Here is a 19,724-nt window from a genome sequence, read left to right on the forward strand (position 1 = left end):
TCACTGAAACCCACAGTTGCCGTGACTATATATCCTCACACCCTGCTTCCTGTAAAGACTCCGTTTCATTCTCCTAATTCCTCCGTCTCCTTTGCATCTGTTCTGATGATGCCAACTTCGACAAGGGGGTCTCCAAAATGTCCATCTTCTTCCTTAACTAAGGATTCCCCACCACTGTGGTTGCTAGGACCCTCAGCTGTGTCCAACCCATTTCCTCACCCCCTGTTTTCCCTCACACATTAGCCATAGGGGCTCCCTTGTCGTCACCTACCACAGCATCCTCACCCAGGGGATCATTATCCACCATTTCCATCAGCTCCAGTGGGTTGTCATCACCAGACACATCGCCTACCCTTTCTATTCGGCCATCTGCAGAGACTGTTCCCTCTGGGGCACTTTGGGAGTGGAGAAGAAGTGAAGCGATATGTCCCACAGCCCAAGGGCACCTTCCCTCACAACTGCAGAAGTTGTAACACCTGCCTGTTTACTTCCTGCTCACTACCCAAGGTCCCAGACACACCTTCCAGGTGAAGCAGCAATTTACCTGCACTTCACTCAATCTAATCTGCTGCACTCGCTGCTCACAGACTGGGGAGACAACTTTGCGAAACACCTTCATTCCATCTGCAAAAAGACCCTGTGCTTCTGTGTGCCTGACACTTCAACACCCCACCCTGTTCCCTGGCCACATTGCTGCCTCAGGCAGTGTTCCAGAGAAGCTCAGCACAAGCTGAAAGAACAGCACGTCATTTTCCACTTAGGAACTGTATAGCCTTCTGGACTCAACATCAAGTTTAACAATTTTGGGGCCTGAGACACCTTCTCCCATGTTCTTATCCCAACCCCCCACACACCAGGCCTTGTTTTCATATGGGCTGCTACCACATATAACCCATTGTCAGCTACTAACCGTCCCTATTCGCTGACCTATTCATTCTCCCAGGCTGATCTTTACCCATTCCTTTGTCCAACTGTTGGGCTCTTTTTTTGGACTCCATCTCCACCTATCATTTACTCCTTGCCATCCCCTTCCCCATCTCCATCCTATATACCAGCCTTTTCCTAGCAACAATCAGTTCCGAAGAAGGGTCAATGGACCCGAAACATTAACTCTGCTTTCTGTACATCGACACTGCCAGATCTGATGAGTTTTTCCCGCAATTTCTAATTTTGTTTTTGATTTCCAGCATCTGCAATTCTTTGGCTTTTCTGAAGAAACTACATTACTTTTCCTCTTGGTCTTCCAATGGGAAATCTGATCCTTGTTGATGCTTTCCTGATTTGTACAGCTTAATAAGGAGTAAAGGGAAGTACTTTTTGAAAGGTGGAGAGAAATTTCCTTCAACATCACCATGGCCTAACCCCCCTGATGTTGAGTCTGTAGAGATGTTTGTGAAGAAACACCCTGTATCAGACAATGCAGTTTGCATTCATGTTTAGCTGCTTTGGTTCACAGAGCCTTATTGTGCCAGACACTGGCTGCATTAGGTTTCGAAATCCTTCAAAATGTTTGATGGGATGAGTAACTGTTCACAAACTGCTGCCATCTGAAAACTGCAGCGGGTGTGGGACGTGTTTAAGCTGGTGTGGTGAGGAAGAGGCAACAACAAGAAGTTGCAATTGTGTGGCTATCCTCCATACAGTTTAAAAAAAAAACCCAAAGCACTTCGCCGGAAGTTATTCAAGATTTGGCATCGAGTCATTAAAAGAGAGACCATAAAACACAATGAAAAGCTGGGTGAGAGAGGGTGGCTTTAAGATGGAGAGAGAAGTTTAAAAGACTGAATTTCAGAGCTTAGATACATTCTGTAAATTTCTCTACTTCTGCAATCTAATTCTCTGCCAAATGTTTGTTTAGATTCAGACAGCGGGTTCACACATGGACACATGGGATATGCCATATCAAAAACGTACAGTGTGACAGAGAACAGATATGGCTGCGTTATTGCCAATGTTCCTGCCTTGGAGTTAATGGCCCTCTATGTTGCTGCGGCCATGCATGATTATGACCACCCAGGAAGAACCAATGCCTTTCTGGTGGCAACCAGTGCACCACAGGTATGGCAAGATGCAAGAGATGTTTCCATTATGCTCTGAATGTTTCACATTTTTAAACTCTACCGTTGATGTTTTGATTTTTTAAAATAAATATTTCCATTGAAAAGCTTTTTAAAATCTTTTACAAAGCATTTATATGTGGAGGAAAAAAAACACCATCAAAACAGAAAAGAAAACAGTTCAAAGAACAAGGCCATAACATAGTGCCATTGTTAGAAACAACGCACTATTCTACCAAATCAAACCTATCTACTTAACTGAAACTTGCCAAACAAAGACTGTTTGAATTTGGAGATAAGCCTGGTAATTATCTGGCTTATTTAGCTAGGAGGAAAAAAGCCTCCCAATCTATTACTTCTGTTCGGGAGAAGGCTGGTACCATTACCTGTGATTCGAAAAAGATCAATGCTAGGTTTAGGGAATATTTTGAGGAGCTTTATCGGTCGGAGGGAAGCGAACACGATACAATGAGAATGCAGTCCTTCTTTGAAAATCTGGACCTCCCCAATGTGAGTAAGGAGCAGCCTTCTGTTTTGAATGTGCCTCTAACAGTACAGGAAGTGCAGGAAGCAATAAGATATCTCCAAGGTGGCAAAGCACCAGGGCCAGATGGACTCCCAACTAAATTTTATAAGGAATTCATAAACATATTAGTGGAACTACTTCTGGGGATGTACAAATACTCTTATACACAGGATTGTCTGCCGTCTACTCTTAGGGAAGTTATGTCTCCCTTATTTTAAAGAAAGGGAAGAACCCTGACGTTTTGATTTTTTGTTTGACGTTAGATGTGCCGCAGGATTCCTAGTGACGCAGTAGGTAAAAGCTGCAAATACAGCTGCAAAAGGCAGAGAGTGGTCATTATCACAACTATGCAAAGCACACGGTTATTCCATAGAACACAATTGAAAACACTCCACAAAGGCTGGTTTCCTGTCACCAAGTCACTCTTTACTTACACTTGCACTGTACATGATGCTGACCCAGCTAGCTCAAAGCTGACTCCCAGGGTGAACAGAGCTTCCTGACACTCCTGTTTATTTTTTTTTCTTTTTTCTTTAGTTTTAATTAACCCCCACACTACCACCTAAGTGCGGTAGTGCTTATTTTATCCCAGTACCCATGGTGTGTGTGTGCAGGTGTGAGACACAGTGAGAGACACAAAGTGCACGAAGACACTCCTGTTTATATCTGTCAGCCAGGGCTCCCTGATTGGACCAGGTTAACAGCCCCAATCAGGGAACTCATGTTCTGTGAGCTCCTCCCCTCCCCTTGGCTGACCTCATTACAATCTCTACAACAAAGACAAATTTTCATTTCACATTATAGACATGGATGGTCCACTAGATTAGAAACTGGCTTTTTCCCTTTGGATCTTGGCTTCAATTTGAGTCCAAATTCACTGGACAAAGTCTTCTTGGTGTATTTACTGGTAGGTATTCACTTTCAGTCTAATCCTGTCCCTAATTTAGTAGCTAGGAGAAAGTGGGGACTGTAGATGCTGGAGAATCAGTGATGAAGGGTGTACACCGGGAATATCAATTGTCCTGCTCCTCGGATGCTGCCTGACCTGCTGTGCTTCTTCCAGTGCCGCACTTTTCATCCCTAATTTAGTATTAATTAGCAGGTGTCACTCTGAAAGGATTTTCATTTGCAATTATTAACGCAGTGTAATTACACTACATTTTTAAAAAAAGTAGATTTGTTTCATTGTTTTTATCCATTGTTTCCTTATTCATTCCTGAAGAAGGGCTAATGCCCGAAACGTCGATTCTCCTGTTCCCTAGATGCTGCCTGACCTGCTGCGCTTTTCCAGCAACACATTTCCATCTCTGATCTCCAGCATCTGCAGACCTCACTTTTTCCTTATTCAGAGGCAACAGGCTTGACATTTCTAGCCTTGACCATGTCCCATGCGGTGATCAGATTAACTCACTCACCATTAACGCACGCTTGTCTTGTCATTCTTTGTGCAAAGTGCCAGCTGTGGATCAGTGTTGACTTTCTAATCTCTGAGTCTGAGGCCTGTGGGGTAAGGCCTCACTCCAGAGATTGAGGATGATTCAGGTTGGCTCCCATGCCGTACGAAGGAAGTGCTAACCTGTCAGAGGTGCTGTCTTTTGGGTGAGATGCTGAATAAAGGGTCTGCCCATACTCTCAATTGGCCATAAATGATTTAGTGGCATCATTTTGAAATGTATCTCCAGACCAAGAGCACTGAAATAAGTTAGCTGGCCATTTTATTGTTTTCAGGATGTTCATAGAATCCCTACAGTGTGGAAACAGACCATTCGGCCCAACAAGTCCAAACTGACCCTCTGAAGAGTAACCGACACAGACCCATTCCCCTCGCCTATTACTCTATATTTACCCCTGACTAATTCACCTAACCTGTGAGGAGAAAGTGAGGTCTGCAGATGCTGGAGATCAGAGCTGAAAATGTGTTGCTGGAAAAGCGCAGCAGGTCAGGCAGCATCCAGGGAACAGGAGAATCGACGTTTCGGGCATAAGCCCTTCTTCAGGAATCAGGAAAGTTTGTCCAGCAGGCTAAGATAAAAGGTAGAGAGGAGGGGCGTCGGAAATGTGATAGGTGGAAAGAGGTCAAGGTGAGGGTGATAGGTCAGACTGGGGTGGGGGTGGAGAGGTCAGGAAGAAGATTGCAGGTTAGGAAGGCGGTGCTGAGTTCGATGGATTTGACTGAGACAAGGTGGGGGGAGGCGAAATGAGGAAATTGGTGAAATCCGAGTTGACTTGCAGTGCGTTTCAGAGCAGGCCGCCTACTTGCGGAGTGTTTCAGAGCAGGCCGCCTACTTGCGGAGCATTTCAGAGAACACCTCTGGGACACCCGGACCAACCAACCCAACCACCCTGTGGCTCAACACTTCAACTCCCCCTCCCACTCCACCAAGGATATGCGGGTCTTTGGACTCCTCCATCGCCAGACCACAACAACACGACGGTTGGAGGAAGAGTGCCTCATCTTCCGCCTAGGAACCCTCCAACCACATGGGATGAACTCGGATTTCACCATTTTCAGCTCTAATTCACCTAACCTACGCATCACTGAATGCTATGGCAATTTAGCATGGCCAATCCACCTGATCTGCACGTCTTTGGACTGTGGGAGGAAACTGAAGTACCTGCAGGGAACCCACGCAGACACGGGGAGAATGTGTAGACTCATTCTTGTTTATATCACTACATTCCTAACTCAACTGAGACCTAAGACTAAACTTCTTAAGTTTCTGAAATATTTTAAATGTTGAAAAAAAAAATTCTGAGGCAAGGATCTTTCAAAGATCGATACTTCCAAGCTGGTGACCGAGAAGGACAATCTCCCCCTACCCCACCCCACCAAGCCACAACCCATCCTGACTTCGAAATATAACACAGTCACATCCTGAACTCCCTCCCTAAAACACTGTGGGTGACCCTCCACTCAAGGATTGCAACAGTTCAAGCCTGAAGCTCACTACCACCAAAGATAATTGAAGGTGGGCAATAAATGCTGGCCCAACCAACGATGCCTACAGCTGACATTTTTTTAGATCAGATTCCCTACAGTGTGGAAATAGGCCCAATATTTCCACACCGACCCCTCCAAAGAGTAACCCACCCAGACCCATTCCCCTACCCTACTCTATATTAACCCATGACTCATGCACCTAGCACTGTGGGCAATTTAGCATGGCCAATTCACTTGACCTGCACATCTTTGGATTGTGGGAGGAAACCAAAGCACCCAGAGGAAACCCCCACAGACACGGGGAGAATGTGCAAACTCCACACAGACAGTCGCCCAAGGCTGGAATCGAATCGAGGTCCCTGGTGCTGTGAGGCAGCAGTGCTAACCACTGAGGCACCGTGCCGCCCAGCTCAAGAATTAATTTTTAAAAACACGTTGCTGGTAGTGCTTAGTTTGTTGATTCCATTCCTGTGTAATATTAAGTGCCAGCCTTGATGATCAATGTATCCCAGCATTTAACTTCAACCTATAATTTACACACCTACTGAGTAGCTAACTCCAGTTGTGTTTCATTGCAGGCTGTTCTATATAATGACCGCTCAGTATTGGAGAACCACCACGCTGCTTCAGCGTGGAACCTTTTCATGTCACAACAGGATTACAACTTCTTGGTCAACTTGGACCACGTTGAATTCAAGAGATTCCGATTTCTTGTGATTGAAGCCATACTAGCCACAGATCTTAAGAAACATTTCGACTTCCTCGCTGAGTTCAATGCCAAGGTAATCTGGTTAATCTGAATTCATTGGTCATGGATTTTGCTTGAATGATATTAGCAACTTCAAATGAGGATCACATTCATTGAAAGTTTGATCAGTGACAAATCAATGATCACAATAGAGTCATACGTTCATACAGCACAGAAACAGACCCTATGGTCCAACTTGTCCATGCCGACCAAGTCTGCCAAACTAAACCAGTCCACTTGTCTGCATTTGGCCCTTATCCCTCCAAACCTTTCCTATTCACTTACCTATCCAAATGGCTTTTAAATTTTGTAACTGTACCTGCACCTATCACTTCCTCGGGCAGTTCATTCCGCATATGAGCCACCTTCTGTGTGAAAGTGTTACCCTGCAGGCCCCTTTTAAATCTTTCTCCTCTCACTGAAATATATGCCCCCTTGTTTTGAACTCTCACAGGGGTAATTACAGGCAAAACAAGCCACTCTTAGCTCTTCAAAAAATAGAGTCCCCGGTTTCAACTGTATCCATATGGTTTGATTGCATTTGTCTGTAGTCCTTCATTTCAAGGGACGATCTAGTGTGTTTGGAACAGTTTGTGTGAGGATGAATTTTCTGGTACTATTTTCAGTTTTTTTCTCTTACCACTTTGAAGCCATTGTTCTATAATCACAACTTGATTCATCATTATGTGCACCTCGGCAGTCTCCCTTGACCTTACAGTGCAGTACCAATGTCAATGGCCAGGACAAATGCTGTGCGACATGGGTTCAGATCTCATTTGTCGAATCTGAATTAAATTAATAAATCAAAACAATGAATATATAGTACATCTCCGTAATGGTGGGTATGTTAATTATCATCGATTGCTATGCAAAACCATCAAGTTGATTAATATCCTCTGAGTAGCCAAGTCAGCAATTCAGTTCGAGGGCAATTTGGGGTGGATTTGGCCAGCAGTGCCAAATTCCTATGGAAGAATATCTTATTTGTTCTTCTTCTGATGCTACTCTCCAAAATTGAGATGTTTAGTCTCTGTTACTCGAATCTTTGACGCTCTGTATTGCATCCACCACTTAAATTTTGCCCTTATCTATAAAGAGACCAGAACTGGGCATAATACTCAAGGCGAATTCTAATTACACGATTATATCTTTTGAATCATGATCTCCTTTAGCTTATCTTGTTTTGTGGTTTCTTAATTCAAAGCTTTCTTGAATTTATTGATCACTACACTGTAATGATGGAACACTTTGTTCTTATACATCTAAGGTCTCTCTTCGGTCTCTTTCAGCATCGTTATATTTGAAAGCACAATTCATTCAGTACATATGTCTACTATCCTTCCTGCATTTTGTCCTCCACAATTGTTCATGCTTAATTACTCTTACATTTCTTCTGGCCACTCAAATAGTTTATCCAATATCTTCTGTACTTTTACATTACCATCTCTAATTCCTGTTCTTTTCCTCATTTGGTCTCATCTCCAAACTTGACTAACTTTGAATCCAGGTGAATATATGAATTGCAAATAGTATTTATGTCCCAACAGCGAACCCTGAGCTACTGCATCCAGTATTTCTCTCCGATATGTCTCCTCTAACCACCTCTGGGCTATTTGTTGCTCTTTAACAAGATTTACTCTGAATCCCAACAGCTTTAAGTTAGGTCAACTGCAATTCACATAAAAAGCCATCAGAAATCTGGTTAGAATGGGCTACTAACAAGCCATTGAAATTGGTACTTCCTCAAGGAAGTTAATTATTTGGCGAGGCAAGATGTGGTTCTACTGTTGGCTGTTGGTTACTGACTTTCTGATGGAAAGATAGTCCGTTGAGTTAAATGCTAGTGATTCTTCGCATTATCTAAATCTAAATTATCAGGTTCTGGAATAAGACTGATAGGTCTGTGGTTCCCTAAATCTAGGTGAAAGTGAGGACTGCAGAAGCTGGAGATTAGAGTGGTGTTGGAAAAGCACAGCAAGTCAGGCAGCATCTGAGGAGCAGGAAAACTGACGTTTCAGGCAGGAGCCCTTCATCAGCTTCCTTAAATCTGCTTTGTCATTCTTTTCTGAATGCAGATCTCACATTAACCCATTCCAATCTAATGATATAGATTCAGTCACCTTTGAGTGTCTTTCAGCTTATTTGACTTACACACCCATTGTTCTTGGAACTGTGTTTACTGTTTTGGAACAGCCATGTGCATTTTGGACCAAAGTCTTTAAAGTGTGTCTCCCCCTCCCCAAGCAACTCTCCTCCCCAGAGAGCTGTGGAAGCTGGATCACCAATTTAGCTTAAGGCTATGTCGGAGAGATTTTTTGTCAAGGAGGGGCTGAGGTTATGTGGGGCTGGCAAGAAAGTGCAATTTAGGCCACAGTCAAATCATTTTATTGAATTGTGGAGCACACTGGAGGGGCTGAATGGCCTTCTCCTGTTCTTATTTCTCATGATCTGCTTCACTGTCATTGAATAGTCTCAGTCCAGTTAACTTGCTTAAATTTACCCTAATTTCTTTCAGTATTGACCTTGTCAAAGTTATGTATCTGGTTGGTGGTTTTAGTCGTTGCTGAATCCCACATCATGTGAAACTTTCTGATTCTGCATCAATTCAAAGACACAATGGTTTCTGTGTTTGGATGATTCACAATTACTCAGTCAAAATGAATAATGCTCCTTGTAGGTTCCCAAATATAAAGCCATGCGTGATGTTCATCAGTCTGGTTCCCAAACAACCTGGGATTTCCTCCATTTACACATGATTGATTCAAGTTACTTCTGAAAGTAACTTGCCTCTTCTCACCTCCCCTTTCCAGTCTGTTCAAAGGTCAGCCTGCCCACTTTTCTGGTGATCTGTGTTATAACTCAAGTATGATATATTATTCAAAAACGTAGGGCAGTTACCTCAAGAGTTCAATTGGATTTAAGTTTGCTAAACTTCTAGTCAAGAAATAGAATCATAAATTCAAAGAGTACAGAAGGAGGCTATGGATCCCATTGAGTCTCAAAAAAAGCAAAGATGCTTCCCCATCTTTACCTCACAGCCTGGAGAATTATTCCACCTCACTTTGTTTGATTATCAGTGTATGAATAATATAAACATTTGTTCACACTTTACTGGGGATTCTGTTCATATGTAGCTGGGTCAGGTTTTTCATTTCGGTATAAATGACCTGGGAAATTCATTTAGATTGAATTAGGTGCTAGCTTTATATTAAAATCAATTTCAATTTGAATTTACATGCATTCAGTTTAAATTAATATTGATCCGAGGGACCAGTAAACTTAATAACATTTTAACTCATTCAAAATCATTCTCTTGCATGGTAGCTCGATGGTTAGCACTGCTGCCTCACAGCGCCAGGGACCAGAGTTCAATTCCCACCTCGGGCAACAGTCTGTGTGGAGTTTGTACATTCTCCCCGTGTCAGCATGGGTTACCTCCGGGCGCTCTGGTTTCCTCCCACAGTCCAAAGATATGCAGATCAGGTGAATTAGCCATGCTAAATTGCCCACAGTGTTAGGTGCATTGGTCAGAGGTAAATACAGGGTAGAGGATTGGGTTTGGGTGGGTTACTCTTCGGAGGGTCGATATGGTCTTGCTGGGCCAAATGGCCTGTTTCCACATGTAGAGATTCTACTCTAAACAGCAGTTACAGTCAGGTCCAATAGACAGTGACATTGAACTGGAAATAGCAATCTTAGCTCTGTGTGCATAAAGCACAATCTTGATGTGTGGTACAAGATGTTAATGTGCAATACACACTGTTAATAAGCAGCAATGTGAATTTACACTACACGGTCATGCTGGACGATATATGTTGTAAATGTACAGACATGGCATGTCAAAGCTCCAATCTACAGTCACTCACACTGACAGAATGCAATGCTTTGCCCTTCATTCTAAGCGAACTTGATAACAGAGGTCTGTTCTTAGAGAGAAAACTCATCTTCTCCAGTAATTTCCTGTCTATTCGGTAAGGCGCAGCCTTACGGCTCATTTCCAAATACTGCTGAACCAATTTGTAATTGTTTGCCCTCATTACCATAAACCATTGTAGGTGAATGAAGAGGTCGGACCAGGTATTGACTGGGCAAATGAAAACGATCGCTTGCTGGTTTGTCAAATGTGCATTAAGCTCGCTGACATCAATGGGCCGGCCAAATGTAAGGAGCTCCATTTAAAATGGACTGAAGGCATCGTTAATGAGTTCTACGAGCAGGTTAGTCATGAATGAATGAATTGCTCATGCTTTGTTTCACCTATTTTTGTGCCATTGTTGCATCAAAAAGAAAACTTAGCGTCGGAAATCAGTTGAGTCCAGACACATTGTAGGGCAGGTGCTCATGGGCAGCCTTGCTGAGGAATGATGGTTACTGCTCTAGATGTCACAAACATAGAAATTCAGATTTGCTGCACATTAATTTAAGTGATTGGCCAAGCATGCCCTCATGGTTCCCGGTCAAGTTACCTCACCAGTGCCTCTAGTGAGTCACTCGTGACTTATGCCATTTGATCAGGAAATCAGACCTTAAAAATAATGCTAGATATTGAAGAGCATGTGTAAGAATTCTGAAGTTGGCCCAATTTTGGACAAAGTGTACTGGTCAGTCTGATGATAGAAAATGTAACAAAACAAATCTCCATTCCATTACATTGTCCAGCAGTTTCCACTGTGAATAGTACTTGCTGTGTGAGAACAAGCACAGCATTGAAATACAGATGAAGTGGAAAGGAGGTTTAACCAAATCTTTAATTCATTAACTCCACAAATTCACTTGCAGGGTACTGATATGGAGGTCTGTCCAGTGATGGGACTTGCCCGAGATCACAAAAGGACCTCAGGTTATAGATTTTTGCAAGTTCATTCATAGCATCCCTATAGTGTGGAAGCAGGCCATTCAGCCCATTAAGTCCACGCCAACTATCCGAAGAGCGTATCACTCAGACACACCCCTCTCCCCTGTATCTATAACCTTGCATTTCCCATGGCTAATCCACCTCGCCTGCACATGCCTTGAGAATATGGGTAATTTAGCATGGCCAATCCATCTAACCTACACACCTTTGGACAATGGGAGGAAACTAGAGCACCCAGAGGAAACCCACACAGTCTTGGGGAGAATGTGCAAACTCCACACAGAGTCACCCAAGGGTGGAATCAAACCCAGGTCCCTGGTGCTGCGAGGCAGCAATGCTAACCACAGTCACCGTGCTGGGATTTAGGCTGGTGTACTCTAGTAACAACCCAAATGCACAGCTCTTTCACAATTGTAGATTCTGCCAGAAACTGAGAAGAGCTAAGACCACATGCATGACCCTGACAGGAACCTATGCTATATGAATCACTCCTTATTCACAGAAGTGAATATGGCCCAGTTTGCCCAATACTAGCTACAGTTGCTAGGAAAGCCAAATCTCTATTGTTTGACACAAAATTTGCTGCCTGTTTCATAGTTAGCCGAGAGAAGCTAGTGGGTGAGCTGCCTTCTTAAATCACTGGAGTCCATGTGGTGAAGATGCTGAAATAATACTGTTAAAGTAATTGAGTACTAGGATTTTGCCTGAGTGATCACAAACTAATGGTAATACCAGAAGCCACACAACACCAGGTTATAGTTCAACAGGTTTATTTGAAATCATAAGCTTTTGGAGCGCTGCTCCTCTGTCTGGTGAAGTGGACGAAAGTGTATAGGCACAGAATTTATAGGCCGAGAGATAATGGCAAGGTAATTTCAGATAATTGGGAGTGTCAAAAGTTAGTACAAATGGTGTGAGTGAAGTGTCAACAAGCTGAATAACAAATCTTTACAGGTGATCAAAAGTGTCAGATGGTGTGAGTGAAGTTTTAATAGCTGAATAGCAAATGAAGGGATGATCAATGATCCGATTAATTGAGACAGAGACATAATTATAAAAAACCAAAAGTAAGATGGGGCTAGAGACAAACCAAGTGGCTGGAATGACATGATAGGTGTAAGAGGCACACAATGAGGGTCTTCATGGGTATGAAACTTAGCCTCAACCATGATCTTGGAATCATGTCGTGCTTACATGTAACCCCAACACACATCTATGTTTGTAAAATCTTCCTTACTGTCCTGTTTTGACACCATCACCTCTATAATGTGTTAGGGTCTCTCTACCTGTATTAGTTTGTACAGTTTTGGATTACTTGCTACTTTGGTTAGACTTTGTCAAACAACTCTTGTACCTAGCATGTTGTTCCAGCCATTTGATTTGTCTCTCGCACTATCTAATTTTTATTTTTTTGTAATTATCTCTCTGCTTCAATTAATTGGATCATAGGTCATCCCTTCAATGTTGATACTTCACTCACATAATTTGTACTATCTTTTCACAATCAAAGTTTGTGAGAAGGTTTGTAGCTCGGGTGCTCGTTGTTGTGGTTCTGTTCGCCGAGCTGGGAATATGTGTTGCAGACGTTTCGTCCCCTGTCTAGGTGACATCCTCGGTGCTTGGGAGCCTCCTGTGAAGCGCTTCTGTGATCTTTCCTCCGGCATTTGTAGTGGTTTGAATCTGCCACTTCTGGTTGTCAGTTCCAGCTGTCCGTTGCAGTGGTCAGTATATTGGGTCCAGGGAATTCCTAGAGGCATGGCACTCATCCACAGATTCAATCAATAAGCACATTGACCTGGACCCAATATACCGGCCACTGCAGCGGACAGCTGGAACTGACAACCGGAAGCGGCAGATTCAAACCACTACAAATGCCGGAGGAAAGATCACAGAAGCACTTCACAGGAGGCTCCCAAGCACTGAGGATGTCACCTAGACAGGGGACGAAACGTCTGCAACACAAATTCCCAGCTCGGCGAACAGAACCACAACATCTTTTGACACTCCTAATTACCTGGAATTAACTTGCAATGATCTCTCCTGCTGTGAATTCTGTGCCTGTGTGCTTTCCTTCACTTCAACAGTGCAGCAGTGCTCCGAAACCTTGTGATTTTAAGTGAATCTGTTGGACTATAACCTGATATTGTGTGACTTCTGACTTTATCACCATCCCAGTCCAACACTGGCACCTCCACATCATGGTAATATATGTATAAGTCAGTGGCCACATGCAGGGGAACTTGCAACTGACAATTTTTTCCACAAATGTGCTGCCTTTATCCTTCATGATGGTGGAGGTCATGGGGCTTAGGATTGGTCTCTGGTCTAAATGTTGGGGAATTGCCATCCTGTATCCTGTGAATGGTACACAGTGAAGTGCTGTCAAAAAATTGTACTGACAAGATTTCTCCAGAGTTGGAGAGAGAGAGAAAGAGAGAGAGAGAGGGAAGATGCAAAACTGGTAAATCATTTCCATGTTCCTAACTGATTTGACTTTGGTGTACAGGGTGATGAGGAGTCAAGCCTCGGGCTTCCCATCAGCCCATTTATGGACCGTTCAGCTCCTCAGCTGGCCAAACTTCAGGAATCCTTCATTACACACATTGTGGGGCCATTGTGTAACTCCTATAACTCAGCAGGGCTCATACCAGGGAGATGGGTGGAGGATGATGATGAAGATGAAGAGGAAGAGGACGATGATGATGCTGAAACAACAGAGGAGGAAGGCACAGAAACGTTGGAAACAAGGCGAAGTGAGTATTATTTATTCCCAAAAGAAATGCTATCAAAGATAATCAGTATGGTACTAGCTGTATCCGAGGCATGGTCTTTTTGATCAAATATTTAAATGGCAAGGGAAATGAGGAATGTTTAATTCATTTCATTTTGAGCTTTGAATGTATTGGATGGTTTGCGCCAGTGTCTGGCGGATCTGCAGTTTTGTTGCAGTATTTGTTGACTGATTCCTTTAAGCCTTAATACAGCTTAATGGGTGCCACGTAGCCAGGTGTACAGCTGGTGACAAACTGTGTCAGTGACCCATGAGATTTCCCAGTCATCACACCTTGGCCGAACATTGTCCAGCACAGGTGCAAGCTGTGGATCTGTTGGTGTTGATTCCCTTCCAGAATCGGTGCCATAAAGTCAGCAATTAAAATGTCTGAGAATGAGGTTTGTGATAGAATTAAGGCAGGTCAGAAAATGCATTATTTCTTGTATGAGTCAGATTTGTCTATTGATGAATACAGAGTTCAAAATAAAAACATTTGAGTGTTGAACAATTTATTATCTGGAAGGAATTGGTTTACTTATTCAATCACCAGTTGAGATTAATCCCAATTCTTTATGTACAAATACACAAAATAATGTGTGACATTTAACATTTGTTTGCAATGCTATAGAAACGCAAGCCTTACATTAGACGTAAAGCTGTTAATAATCTGGAAGGAGTCAGAGCAGGCAACAATTTCTGACCTAGTGATATTAACTTTGTTTCTCTCTCCATAGTTGCTACCATTTTCTGACTTTTTATTTAGTTCTTATTACAGATTTCTAGTATCCAAAGTGTTTTACTATCCTAGACATTACATTGCATTCAAATTGAATCGGTTGAGGGCTGAAATAGTTTTCAGTGAACTTTGTCATAAAGCAAATTGTTTTTCTTTTACATGGTGATGTGACATCTTAGTCCATCATTGCCTCCTTTGTTAATCCTGTCACTGATTTGTATACCTTCTTGGATAATTCCTCATGCTACCTGATGACATGCTGTCAGACGGGTGGCATTGCTTGGTATTGTGCTGCTGGATGACATATTGCAGGCTGAATGTAATTATACATCTACATTACTTTGTGGCTTTCTATTCCCTCATTATCATGTTAAACATCTCTATTTATGGGTCTTGATTGGATTTTGGTGAAAGTAAACAACTCTACCCAGATGACTCCAAAATTAGATTAGATTAGTTTTGATTTTAGATTACTTACAGTGTGGAAACAGGCCCTTCAGTCCAACAAATCCACACCGACCCTCCGAAGACCAACCCACCCAGTGCCATTCCCCTACATTTACCCCTACACCTAACACTACGGGCAATTCACCTGACCTGCACATTTTTGGACTGTGGGAGGAAACCAGAGCACCTGGAGGAAACCCACACAGACACGGGGAGAATGTGCAAACTCCACACAAACAGTTGCCCGAGGCTGGAATTGAACCTGGGTCTCTGGCACTGTGAGGCAGCAGTGCTAACCACCGTGCCACCCATTAATGGAGTGGTGAACAGTGAAGAAGGTTATCTAAGATTATAAAGAGATGTTGATCAATTGGGTGAATGGGCTGTGGAGTGACAGATGGAGTTTAATTTGGATAAATGTGAGATACTACATTTTGGTAAAACAAACAAGGACAGGATTTATACAGTTAATGGTAGGCCCCTGGATAGATTAGATTAGATTCTGGATTAGAGTGGTGCTGGAAAAGCACAGCAGTTCAGGCAGCATCCAAGGAGCAGGAAAATCGACATTTCAGGCAAAAGCCCTTCATCAGGAATAGAGGTAGAGTGCCTGCAGGGTGGAGCGATAAATGGGAGGGGGATGGGGATGGGGAGAAAGTAGCATAGAGTACAATAGGTGAATGGGGGTGGGGATGGAGGTGATCAGTCAGAGAGGAGGGTGGGGTAGGGTAGCAAAGAGTACAGTAGGTGAATGGGGATGGGGATGAAGGTGATAAGTCAGGGAGGAGGGTGGAGTGGATAGGTGGAAAGGAAGATAGGAAGGTAGGACAGGTCATGGGGACAGTGCTGAGCTGGAAGGTTGGAACTGGGGTAAGGTGTGGGAAGGGGAAATGAGGAAACTGGTGATGCGCTGGGGTTGAAGTGTTCCGAGGTGGAAGATGAGGCGTTCTTCCTCCAGGCGTCTGGTGGTGAGAGAGCGGCAGTGAAGGAGGTGAAGGAGGCCCAGGACCTCCATGTCCTCAGCAGAGTGGGAGGGGGAGTTGAAATGTTGGACCATAGGGCGGTGTGGTTGATTGGTGCGGGTGTCCCAGAGATGTTCTCTAAAGCACTCTGCTAGGAGGCGCCCAGTCTCCCCAATGTAGAGGAGACTGTATCGGGAGCAACGGATACAATAAATGACATTGGTGGATGTGCAGGTGAAACTTTGATGGATGTGGAATGCTCCTTTGGGGCCTTGGATGGAGGTGAGGGAGGAGATGTGGGCGCAGGTTTTGCAAATCCTGCAGTGGCAGGGGAAGTTGCCAGGATGGGAGGGTGGGTTGTTGGGGGGCGTGGACCTGACCAGGTAGTCATGGAGGGAATGGTCTTTGCGGAAGGCGGAAAGGGGTGGGGAGGGAAATATATCCTGGTGGTGTGGTCCATTTGGAGGTCGCCTAGATTAGATTCCCTACAGTGTGGAAACAGGCCCTTTGGCCCAACAAGTCCACACCGATCCTCCAAAGAGTAACCACCCTGACCCATTTCCCTCTGACTAATGCACTTAATACTACGGGCAATTTAGCATGGCCAATTCACCTGACCTGCACATCTTTGGACTGTGGGAGGACACCCACGCAGACACGGGGAGAATGTGCAAACTCCACACAGACAGTCACCCAAGGCTGGAATTGAACCCAGGACCTTGGTGCTGTGAGCCACCGTGCCGCCCACGGTAGTGTTGTAGAACATAGACCTCGTGGTTCAGATACATCATTTTTTAAAATTTGCATCACACATAGGCAGTGGTTAATATGTTTAACACACTTGCCTTCATTGCTCAGATCTTTGAGTCCCGGATTTGGGATGCTATGTTGAGGTTGTACAGAATGTTGGTGAAGTTTCTTCTGGAGTACTGTGTCCGGTCCTGGTCACCCTGTTATAGGAAGGATGTTACTAAACTGGAGAGGGTTCAGAAATAATTTACCAGGATGCTGCCAGGAATGGAGGAATTAAATTATAAAAATAGGCTGGGACTTTTTTCACTGGAGAATGGAGGTCGTGGGGTGATGTTACAGAGCTTTAAGAAATCATAAGGGGCATGGATAAGGTGAGTAGCAACAGTCTTTTCCTCAGGGTAGGGACTTCAAAACCAGGGCGCATTGCTTAAGGTGAGAGGAGAAAGATTTAAAAAGGGCATGGGAGCAACTTTTTTTACACAGAGAGTGATTCGTGTGTGGAATGAACTACCAGAGAATGTGGTGATGCAGGTACATTTGCAACATTTAAAAGACATTTGGATAAGTTCATGAATAGGAAAGGTTTGGAGGGAATAGAGTCGGTGTGGACTGGTTGGACTGAAGGGTCTGTTTTCGTGCTGTATGACTATGGCACATTGGATACTCTTTTTCTGTCAGCAATTGGTATCATTTGTGTGATTGCACATTCGTCTCTGGAACTTGAACTGGCACATTCAATAGCTCAGGATTTCTACTGTACTGTGTAAAAATAAACAAAAAAAAAACCTGGCAGCTGCAAAGCACTTTCTCCTTGGGTATCAACATGCTCCACATACACAGAGAGTGATCAAACTGTGAAACTTGTTACTACATGGAGTGGTTGGAGCAAAGAATAGGTGCATTTAAGGAAAAGCTAGATCAGTACATGAGGGAGAAATTAGTTATAATTGGAAGGGAAGGAGTTTGTAGTTAGTTCAGAAGCTAGTTAATTGAGTGCAAGAAATTAAACTGGGATGATGACCTTGAACAAGCAAACATCAATTTTGATTTGTTGATCAATTTTGACTTGTTGAGCTAAACTGTAAAATTCAACATGATTCGACACAGAGTGATATTTGTTCACATGCAGTGATGGCTTTTACCTGTAGGAGATTGGGAAGTGACTTTGCTGCCACCTAGACCCTAAACGCTAGATAAATTTCCAGTCAGTTCATGTCGCAAAGCTATTTGCCATTCGGATTCATTTCTGCAAGGAACCTGGAACTTGCAAAGATCAAAGTAGATTTCCTGTTGTTGCCTCCAGCCTTTCACACGGGAATGCAATAGTTCATTCTTTGTGAGAAACATTGGATTAGAGATAACCTTGGTGTTGAATCTTATTCATACTTCTGGCTGAAATGTGTATTGGTTTTCAATCCTTCCGCACTTTCAGTTTTATTATATAAAACCATCATCACTATAGTTAGTACTGTTGGAATGGCATCAAGAAATCATTATCCTTGACTCCAAATCCTAGAGCTTTAAAATCACTGCAAGAGTGCATCTACTACTTTAAAGAAATACCCTTTGTCTGCACAAAGCCTATCCTGTCCAATATCACTGATCAATCTGCAAAAATATTCATGCCTTCTATCAGTATCCGCCAACCAGCCCATCAGAATGGAACACTTAACCAAGTTCCAGTCCAGTGCATCACCCCTGTACTTGCTGACCTACCCTGGGTCTTTAATCCAGGTATGCCAGGATTGCTCTGTGAAGTTAACAGAGATCCCAAAGGTTGGTCATCCTAACCAGCACTGTGTTTCGGAAGGCCCAAAGAGTCCATAATTAGCAGCTATAGGTTTAGAATAAGGAGATGGAAGATTCCGAGGGAATTTGAGGGGAAACCTTCTCATCCACAGACTGCTGGGAGTCTGGAACTCATTGCCCAAAAGGATGGTGGGAGGCAGCAACAGTCAACAATTTAAAAAGTACTTGGATATCCATTTGAAGTGCTGTAACCTCTACAGCTACAGACCATGAACTAGAAAGTAGGATTTAGGGTGGATGTTCATCTGTCATTTGGCATAATAGGCCAGTTTCTAATGCTGTAAATTTCTAGGTGTCTACTTCTGCACTCCTCCAAATCTGGCCTCTTGAATAATCTAGTTTTTCATCTGTCCGTCGTTGCTATCGATGCTTTGTACTGTTTAGAATTTAAGATCAGGAAATCCACCGCTAAACCGCTCCACTGCTCTGTACCTCCGCCCATTCCATAAATTTAGTTGAAACATGTTCTGCAACCAAGCATTGGCCACCTGCCCTCATGACATTCTGAGAAGGAGAGGGAACATCCAAACTGAGTATGTGTTTTAGGTTAATGAGCTTGAACCAGTGAGACAAATCAACCTAACTGTAGATAGACAGGGGGTGGTGTGGTGGTGGTGGTGTTCAATGTCCATCATCAGGTGTGGTCCAATAATAGCTGGTCAGGTCCTAAAGGACATAGCTGCTAGACTCCGTCTGCAACAGGTGGTGAGGGAGCCAACAAGAAGGCAGAATAATCTCAACCACATCTTAACCAATCTACCTGTCCATCCATGACAGTATTGGTAAGTGTGGCCACCATACAGTCCTTATGGAGAAAAAGTCCCACCTTCACATTCAGGATACTCTCTATCAGGTTGTATGTATGGTGCTACCGTGCTGTAAATGGGACAGACCTTGACAAAGCTAGCCAATTAAAACTGGGTATCTATGAGATGCCATGGGCCATCAGCAGCCAATGTTGCAACCTATAACCTTTTAGCTCAGCATATTCCCCCACCCTACCATTACCACTAAGCAGGGGATTAACCGTGGTTCAGTGAACAGTGCAGGAGGGCATGCCAGGAGCAGCACCAGGCACACGTGAAATTGAGGTGTCAACCTGATGAAGCTACAACAT

The 19,724-nt window shown here is 43.5% G+C and overlaps 1 protein-coding gene across 4 annotated transcripts in view; it reads left to right on the forward strand.

Moving 5' to 3' along the window:
* Nucleotides 1-19,724, forward strand: part of pde3a (phosphodiesterase 3A, cGMP-inhibited) — a 494,444-nt gene that overhangs the window by 445,308 nt on the left and 29,412 nt on the right. For all 4 annotated transcript variants that reach the window (XR_006315047.2, XM_043713454.2, XM_043713455.2 and 1 more), the window contains 4 exons: nucleotides 1,859-2,058; nucleotides 6,103-6,306; nucleotides 10,328-10,489; nucleotides 13,634-13,880. Coding sequence is in view for 3 of the 4 variants with exons in the window: in XM_043713454.2 (XP_043569389.1) it covers nucleotides 1,859-2,058; nucleotides 6,103-6,306; nucleotides 10,328-10,489; nucleotides 13,634-13,880 (813 nt within the window). In the remaining variant the exon portion in view is untranslated. The remainder of the gene's footprint in view (nucleotides 1-1,858; nucleotides 2,059-6,102; nucleotides 6,307-10,327; nucleotides 10,490-13,633; nucleotides 13,881-19,724) is intronic.

The sequence above is a fragment of the Chiloscyllium plagiosum genome, unplaced genomic scaffold (genome assembly GCF_037043375.1).
Source record: "Chiloscyllium plagiosum isolate Xiang-an unplaced genomic scaffold, Cpla_swu_hap1 HiC_scaffold_23, whole genome shotgun sequence".
Lineage (NCBI taxonomy): Eukaryota > Metazoa > Chordata > Chondrichthyes > Orectolobiformes > Hemiscylliidae > Chiloscyllium > Chiloscyllium plagiosum.